This window comes from Humulus lupulus, chromosome 8 (assembly GCF_963169125.1).
Source record: "Humulus lupulus chromosome 8, drHumLupu1.1, whole genome shotgun sequence".
NCBI classification, from domain to species: Eukaryota; Viridiplantae; Streptophyta; class Magnoliopsida; order Rosales; family Cannabaceae; genus Humulus; species Humulus lupulus.
In genome coordinates this window covers 125,520,633-125,530,121 of record NC_084800.1, presented here as the reverse complement: position 1 = coordinate 125,530,121, position 9,489 = coordinate 125,520,633, and the positions used below count along the sequence as shown (strand labels likewise).

Here is a 9,489-nt window from a genome sequence, read left to right as displayed (position 1 = left end):
AAATGCTTAAAAAAATTGTGATAACTACGATAAATACTGTCGTATATAAAATCGGTATTGTATATGTGTGTAAACTAGAACGTGTACTATTATAACGATTCATTCCCGTAAATATAAATATAGAATATGTCCATATGTTGTATTTTTCTTAAAGAAAAAAAAAATATTTACAGAAAAAGTACTAAATTTTTTTTTATACTTAAGTACTATTATTTTTTAGCAGTGAAACTACTAAACACTGATTTTTTTTTTATTTTGCTACGAGTTAAGTCTGACTTTTGACCAGCTAATATCTACATGTCAGTTAAAGGTTGGTCTACGTTTTGGTACTTTCACTACCAAAATAATAAAGTTTTGATATTTATCCATAAGTAAACACAAAATTTAAGTATTTTAACCGTGGATAAATACAAAATTTAGATATTTTAATTGCATTTCACTTATTTATCTTTTAGAAGACCAAAATAAATTTAAGATTTGATATTAATTTTTATTTAATACCACTAATTTATTTTTAATTTAATTAAACTATATTTTAAATATATTTTTTATTTTAATTTTTTTATATATTTTTTAATTACACTATAAAACTAAATGATTTTATAAAAAATATAGAAAAAAAACAAACAATATAATCATGTTTTGAACCCTCAATTTATATTGCAACCTCTGTTGGATGTCATCTTTTAAACGTAATCAAGTATCATTTATTTTTATCTTGATTTTTCTATTTTTCAAATCCTATAATAATTTAAAATTTAAAATATAAAAACCATATGTTATTTGATTTTAAAATTAAAAAATGTATCAAAAATCTTTTTTAATTAAAATAAAAATTAAATTAGATCTTAAAACTACTTTTGTCATCTAAAAAATAAATTTGAGAAATTTGCTATTAAAGTATCTAAACTTTATGTTCACTTACGGATACCTATTAAAACTTTGTTCATTTTGGTAGTGAAAGTATCAAAACGTAGATCAACCTTTAGCTGACATGTGTCTATTAACTGGTCAAAAGTCAAACTTAACGATTGATACCGATATGCAAGAAAAAGTAACGTTTTAAAACTTTTACCGCAAACAAAATTAAAAAAAATAGTACTTAAGTGTAAGAAATTGAAATTTTAGTATTTTAGCCGCAAATATCCCTAAGAGAAATGTCCTAATATCCTAAAAATAAAAAAAATAAAAACTTAAAAATTAATTATTCTGAAAGGTTCTCTCTTTTTTAGTTTCTCACTGAAAATGAACTCTGCATGTAACGACCCAAATTTGCTAATAAGGCTTAGGGCCTTGAGTAGCGTGCCTGGAAGGCAATAAGTGAATTATTGTTATAATATGTGAATATGTGATTAGAGATGCATGTTTAGTTGAATTAAAATATGCATGTGGACCCCGTTTGGATATTAGGGGCATGTTTGTAATTTTAGCCAATGAGGGCATAAATGTGATAATTGTTATAATTGTGATATATTGTGATATATCTGTGTAGCATGATCTGAGACGGACCCTGGGAGCTGTTAGCCAAAAAGTCACAACGGGGTTGAATATCTGACTCGGGACGAGTCGAGGGGCATTTCGGGTATTAGATGTTTTATGAGGTTATCGGGTTATGGAAGTAAATATTTTGAGATATATTTTAGGTTAGAATGTTTAGGAGGGAATATTGGGGAAATTTACCATTTTGCCCTCGAGGACGTTTTTGGCACCCTGAGCCTTGAGGTAACCTTATAGACTTAAGTTAAATAAAACAAATATAAGAAACCCTCAGAATTCTCTAAACTGACTCTTTCCTCCTCTCTCTCTCTCTTGAAGTTGTCTTCTCTCATTTGGAAGCTTGGGGAAACCTTGGTGAATCTAATCAAAGACTAAGGAATTCCAACTGGGATTTTGGGAGCTAGAGGCTTGGAGCTCGGGGAACCAGTCCAGGGATTTAATTCAGCTTAAGGTAAGCTTTAATCTCAGTGAATTGTATTGAGTAGCTGCTAGTTTTTCTTAGAGTTTGCATGTGTGTTGGGTGAAGAATCATCTTTGAGTTTGATGAGGTTTTGAGTTTGAATTCTTGTTAGGTTTGTTGTTGAATCCATGGTATAACCTCTGTGATGAGTAGCTTGAGTTGTTGGGTTAATTTTGGGGTTAATTGGGTTGGTTTTCGTGGCAAAAATGGAGGATTTTTGTAGGTTCGAAGGGTCGGGCTGCGGCATTGTTCTTGCTGAGTCGCGGCCCTCTGAAGTAGGATGGTGGCCTGGAAGAGGGGCGGGCCGCGGCAAGCCCTAGCTAGAGTCGCGCGCGCACCTGCCCTGTTTTGGAGTGGCTCTTGGGTTTGGGGATGGGCCGCGGCATGGCCTTATGGGCCCGCGGCTCTTAGTGCAATTTTGGGCTTTAAAGTGTGTTTAGGCTTGGGAATTCAAAGGTTAAGGCTCGGGATGGATTTTATCACCCGGATTGATAGAATTCAAGGTCCTAGAGATTAGAATTATGGCTCGAAGTTATTTAATGTATTAGAACTTGATGGATGAATATTGTTAATGCGATGTGACTAGGGTTTCGACAAGGCTCGGACTAGGGATCTGTGCTCGGGACAACGGTGCTTGGAAAGCTCGGGACTCAGGTAAGAAAACTGCTGTACCCGTAGAGCTTGTATGCAGGGCACGGCCCGATATGATTGTGTTGCAGGGCGTAGCCCTTTGATTGAGTTTATTCGTGTTAAGTATTTGCTTTATTATGCTATGTTTGCATATATGTGAATGAACGGCAAGAGCTGGGAACGGCGAAGGCCGAGAGCGGCAAGGCCGGGAGCGGCGAGGGGCTGAGAACGGCGTTAAGCACATGAAGTGCAGGGCTAAGTGCGGCAAGGTGTAACGACCTGAATTTGTTAATCGGGCTTAGGGCCTTGGTTAGTGTGCCTGGAGGGCAATAAATGGATTAATATGCTAATATGTGGATTTATGTGAATATATGATAATGATGCATGTTTAGTTGAGTTAAATGTGCATGTGGCCCCCGTCTGGATATTAGGGGTATAAATGTGATAAGTATGATAAATGCGATATATATGTGATATGTCTGTGCAGCACGATCCGAGACAGTCCTGGGGAGCGGTTAGTCAGAAAGTCACAACAGGGTTGAGATTCGGACTCGGGGCGAGTCGAGGGGTAATTTGGGTACTAGGTGTGTTATGGGATTATCGGGATATGAAAATAAATATTTGGAGATATACTTGAGGATAGAATGTCTAGGAGGGAATATTGGAGAAATTTACCATTTTGCCCTCGGGGACGTTTTGGTACCCCGAGTCTTGAGGTAACCCTTTAGACTTAAGTTAAGTAAAACAAAAAGGAGGAATTACTTAGCAACTTTGGGAAACCGACATTAGCTTTCTCCCTCAGCTGAAGACAATTCTTAACTCCCTCTCTCTTTCATTCTTCAAGAAACAACTCAAGGAAAATCTGGTGTAAGCTAGCTTAAGCAAGGAATTGGGCTGAGAAAACTTAGGAGCTAAAAGCTTGAGGAATGAGGATCAAACTCAGGGACTAAGCTCTGCAAAGGTAAGCTCCAATTATTAAGGTTATGTCTAGAATTGCTGCTGGTCTGTTAGAATTGCATGTTAGTTAAGCTTGCTCTGTTTTTGGGGATTCTAGCTGAGTTTTGGAGCAGATTTTGTTGGGTTTAGATGTTGGTACTGGGCTGGATGTTTGTGTTGATTATCTGGGTTTGGTTAGATAAGCTTTGAGTGAATTAGCTTGAGGAAAATGCAGGGAAGGTGATGGAAAATTCTGGGTTTGGAGGTGAGGGCCACGGCCCTAGGAGGGGCGCGCCGCGGCCCCTATGCAAGCGCGGCCAAGGGAGGCCGAGTAGTTCATGCGCACCACGGCGCTTGGTGCGCGCGCCGCGGCCCGTGTGGGTGTCAGTGGGAAGCTAGCCTCTGTTTTGAGGCTAGCCGCGGCGCTTGTGGGTAGAGTCGCGGCTCTTAGTGCCAGTTAGTGTTTTTAAGAAGTGTTTAGGCTTGGGAACTCAATGGTTAAGGCTCGGGATGGATTTTATCACCCGAATTGATAGAATTCAAGGTCCCGGAGGTTAGGGTTATGGCTCAAAGTTATTTATTGGATTAGAACTTGATGGATGGATGTTGTTAATGTGTTGTGACTAGGGTTTCGGAGAGGCTCAAGTTAGAGGACTGTGCTCGGGACATCGGTGCTCGGAGAGCTCGGGACTCAGGTAAGAAAACCCTTGTTCCCATAGAGCTTGTATTCAGGGCTAGGTCCAATGTGTTTGAACTGCGGGGCGTAGCCCTTTAATTGGATATGATAGAATTCTGTGCTTGCTTGTTATGCTATGTAGGCTATTATGTGAATGATCGGCAAAAGCCGGGAACGATGTAGGCCAAGAACAGCTGGGGCCGGGAATGGCGTTAGGCACGTTGAGTGCAAGGCCGAGTACGGCAAGGGGCCGGGAGCAGCGTTGAGCACGCAGAGTGCGAGTTGCCAGGGCGAGTCCCTAAAAGGATACCTGGGATATCCTCACGGCGTGGTCCGCGAACCCAGGGCTTGGTAAACGCCTGGGACGGCTAGGCCGTATGTGTTTAGCCCATTAGTGGCCTGTTTATATGCTTGATCTATGTGTTGCATATGTTATCTGTTTGTGGGTTTTCTTTCTGGGCTTCGGCTCACAGATGCTCTGTGGTGCAGGTAAGGATAAAGAAAAGGCCAACCAACCATGAGTGTAGCAGGCGTGAGGCGGCGTGTACATGTTGGGCCAACCTGGCTGCCACAGCCAGAGGACGTTGGGAGATGCTTGTAAATAAACCTAGATTTTGTCGTTTAGTCGACCTGGTTCAGTTTATATATTGTAAATGTTTCTAAACTGTATTTTGGGATGCCAAGTGTAAAACTTTTATGATTTTCTATGGAAATTATTATTTCTTAAGTTTTTCCTCTGTTTATGGCTTAATTACACTATTTGACCTAAAACCTCGATTAGTGAGTACAAAGCACGTTTTTAAACTCACTTAGTAACGACTCTAAGGAAGTAGGGCGTTACACAAAGGGTCGGGAGCAGCGTTTAGCACGCGGAGTGCAAGTTGCCAGGGCGAGACCCTAAAGGATACCTGAGATATCCTTACAGTGTGGACCGCGAACCCAGGGCCTGGTAAAGCGCCTGGGACGGCATGGCCGTATGTGTACTGCCTATTGGTGGCTTATTTAAATGCTAAGTGTTGATATGCACATGTTTTCTGCTTGTGAGGGTGTTCTTGCTGGGCTTCGGATCACGGGTGCTTTGTGGTGCAGGTAAGGGCAAGGGAAAAGTCGACCAACCATGAGTACGGAGAGCGTGAAGCGGCGCGTACATGTTTTGCCTGCCTGGCTGCCACGGCCAGGGGTATTTTGGTTGATGATTGTACTAAACCTAGATTTTTCCATTTAGCCGACTTTGTGTTATATTTATATGTTGTAAATATTTCTAAAAAGTATTTTGGGATCCCAAATGTTAAACACTTTATGTTTTTCAGTGATTGGAAATATTTTTAAAGTTTATGACTCTGTTTATGATTTAATTTCACTTTTGTCTTAAAACCTCGATTAGTGAGTTAAAAGCACGTTTTGAACTCACTTAGTAATAGCTCTAAGGAAGTAGGGCGTTACACTGCAAAGAAGTGTTATGTTGTATTAATTATTATATTGGTCATAGGAGCTTCGGTGACTGAACTAGAATTTTTGTTTAATGTGAGGACTTAAAATAAAAATTATCCGTATTAATTAATAGTAATAAATATAAAAAATTATAATTATTTATATAAAATAAAAAATTGTAGTTATTTTTAGAAATTAAATGTATTTTATAAAGGCTTAATTGTTATAAAAATTATTTATTAGTTTTTTTATTAATATTTGTTAAAAAAATAATAAATTATAAATATTTAATTTTTTCTTTTTTTTGATATGCCACCGGGATCCAAGTGAGTCCGGCCCTGGCTTCACACATATTATTACAAAAGGATTTCCACACTATAATTCTATTAACATTCAAAACTAATAAATTTCAATAAGAATTTTTTTTTACAGTTTTAAAACTACAAGCATCTGTAGTAAATTATACGAACACGCTCCTTAGCCCCTTGTAATCTCATTTATTTAGTGTTCGGTCAACCATCATCATTTACGATAATATTAACGTATACAGTTGTATCAATATATGTATTAACGTATATAATACGATATTTTGAATTGCTGGTAATTAGTTAAAGTCCTACAAGGCTACAAATAAACGTCTAGACATAACTTTAAGAAGTTGTATTTTTTTAATTATCCATTTTCTTTTTTGAACAAAAGAATTTATGTAAGGACTGAAAAATCAAGCTTCATCGATAAAATATTGTGTTACAGTAGAATCTCCCCAAAAAAAAGTAAAGATGAAAAGTCCAGTATACTATAAGATTAAGATTGGAAGAAGGACGATGAAAGTGAATGCAATAGCTAGGTAAACGGGAATCACACTTTATGAGCACTGAGGCACTATATAATAATTAATATTTACACATTTTGTTAATAAGTGATGATGAGTGCATATATAGAAGAAAGAGAAGACGCGGATAATATAGATATGTGCGAATTGTGGGTGGAATTTGACCCCACTTTGTTGACTCAGTCACCTAATAAACTAACCAACTCACGTTATTCGCATTGGCTAGGCGGCCAAACTGGACCACTGGGCAGGGCGCCGAACCAAAAGCCTTCATCATCTTGTCATGAAATCACAAACCTTCGACCCACTTTCACAAAGTTCCACGTGTTAGTAGACGACATGTTCTACTTTATTTTGCTTTGGTAAACAACAAGGTTATGTTTGGCACACACAAGAATTGTGTTTGTGTGGATGGAAGATGCAAGATGGAGATTCTTGTGCTTGGAAATCCAAATTTGAGTGGAGGGGTTAAAAAATAAGTAATAAAGTGGTTTAAAAATCGATATTGTCCCATATAGATTTGAGAACAATAAATAAATTAAGGATATTAATAGGGAGGGGAAGGGGGAACTGAGCCATTTGAACAAGGTATATGGTGCTTGTTAGCAAATGGGGTGTGTTGAGAAGTATATGGGCGATTAAGTGTGACAGTCAGAATCCCGTGATCCGTAAGGGGAAAGACCGGGTAAGCTGTGCAATCCCACACCGCCTGGGGAAGGTCAAGTGTAATGATTCTAAGACTGTGTAGGTATGGGACTACACAGTTGAAGAGGGCTTAAATGGATTGATGGGTACTACCTATATCAGGAAGGTGCATCTTCTTTTCGGTAGCCCATCACTTGAGAACTCCATGGTTAAGCGTGCTTGGCCTGGAGTAATCTAGGGATGGGTGACCTCCTGGGAAGTTTTCCCAGGAAGTGTGCGAGTGAGGACAAAGCACGCTGGAAAGACTTGTCTTGGTTTGTAGGGTCAGTCGTCATTCCAGAAAGCAGCCATAGTGACGTGGGGCGTCACATTAAGGGTATCTGTTTTTCTTTGGCTGCCATAGCCAGGAGGGAAGCCATGGATGAAGTAACATTTGTCTTTTAGATGGCCTGGTTTGAGGCAGTGAGTGCATGTAGGTCGAAGTTTCTTAGCACGGGGAGGGGGATTAGAAGTGGAGGCTGCAATGCAGCAATCAAATTAGGATTATTGGAAGGACCAAGGTTTCTTTGTCTCTCCTCTTGAACAATCATTGAGAAAACTTTGGATAATGAGGGAAAATGATCAATCAATAAAACTTGAGCCCTAACAGCATGATAAGATTCATTAAGGCCAGTAAGAAATTGTAAAACTTGTTCTTGATTGTAAGAATCAAGATTATCAGAGGCAGCGACACAAGTGCAGGGGATTCTTGGACAAATCTCAGTGATTGCATCCCACATAGCCTTCAATTTGGTGAAGTAAGAACTGACAGAATCATCCCCTTGATGAAGACGAATCAGGGTTTGACGAAGCTCAAAAATGCGAGGCCCATTCCCTTGATTGAACCGATTGTTCAGTTCTTCCCACATGGCAACAGCTGAGTCTAAGAACATGATGCTGCTTTTAATGTCAGGAGACACCGAATGGATGATCCAAGAGATGATCATTTGATCACATTGGTGCCAAGCATTGTAGTTTGGGTCTAAGGGAGGTGGTTGAGGGAGTTGTCCATTGAGGAAACCTTTCTTGTTCTTGGCTCCAATTGATAGCATGAAATCCCGGTGCCATTGTTGAAAATTTTTGTCCGTGAGAGGAGGTGAGGCAAGGATGATTTCAGGATGATCTCCATTACCCAAGAAATATGGATTTATGGCATCTTCATGTGTGGGTCGATCCGAGGTTTCCAGAGGAGCAAAGCGATTGGAGGCAGAGGTTTGGCCACCATTGTTGTGCACAGTCGGTGCAGGTGGAACTTCAGCTGGAGAAGGACGATGATCATTGTCCATCGGAGCTTCAAGTGGGTCTCGAATGGAGGTAGAGGATTTTCTGGTTCGAGCCATTGGAGATGCTTAGAGTTGTTTCTCTGATACCATAACAGAAAGAAAGAAACTAATTTTGTATTTATCTGTCAAGTGAGTTTCTTGTACAAAACCCATTGAATATATATATGGGTGAAAGAGAAGGATTAAAACCAATAACAGAAAAACAATTTAACATAACAACCTAACAGAATATCTAACTTAATAGATATTGACGGCAAAATTATACAAATATTTTCAATTGTAGTCATTGGTATCCACACTTTATGGTTGACTTGGTTGTACATGTGGCTTGATCAAATTGGTCCAACTCATTTATGTTAAGTTTTTATTTCTAAAATATATATAAAAAACTCTATTTTATATTCTAAAACTAAATAAAAACCTAAATAAATAAAAAAATAACTAAAATTTAAATTAAATCAATACTTAATGTTATCCAAAAACACAGGCATGGATGACATGGCAGACGTTTAGTACACGTGGCTGACATCTGGCAAAAGTCTTGTTTGACCATCGACCAGAAAGATGTCTATAGCGCAATGCTCAATCTTTATATACGACCAGCTTGGTCGTATACTCGCTATATTTGGAGAGAATCTTATGCAGTTATAATCATATCCGAAATTATCTCCCATGATTTCCTGAGTATCCGACTATTTAGGAAATAATATTTGTAACAAATTAATGTAATCTTCCTTGAGCCTATAAATAGAGAAAGATAGCTCAAGGAAGGGACTTTTGGCTTTCTAGTTATCTGAGATTAGAGCTATCATATTTGGTATATTGTTTTGTTCTCCAAAGGTTGGTGAAACTCATTGAACCCTAGTTCTTTGATCACTCCTTTGAAATATTATATCAATAACAGCTTAAGTGGACGTAGGTTATTACCAGATTCTGAGGCCGAACCACTATAAATCCTTGTGTGCTTTACTGTTTTTGTCATTATTCTCATTTCACCATATCTGTCCACATCAAGCATTTTTGACTCCGTGTTAGTAGACCAAAATCAGGGTCAACACTT

The 9,489-nt window shown here is 38.5% G+C and overlaps 1 protein-coding gene across 1 annotated transcript; it reads right to left on the bottom strand.

Annotated features, from left to right (window-relative positions):
• Positions 1 to 7,547: 7,547 nt before the first annotated feature.
• Positions 7,548 to 8,486, bottom strand: LOC133796019 (uncharacterized). Its single transcript, XM_062233502.1, has one exon. It carries the CDS (start codon positions 8,484 to 8,486, stop codon positions 7,548 to 7,550), a length of 939 nt encoding a protein of 312 aa, XP_062089486.1.
• Between the last annotated feature and the right edge of the window lie 1,003 nt (positions 8,487 to 9,489).

Excerpts from the sequence above, each read along its gene's own strand:
- LOC133796019 (XM_062233502.1), bottom strand. The coding sequence starts at position 8,486 with ATGGCTCGAACCAGAAAATCCTCTACCTCCATTCGAGACCCACTTGAA.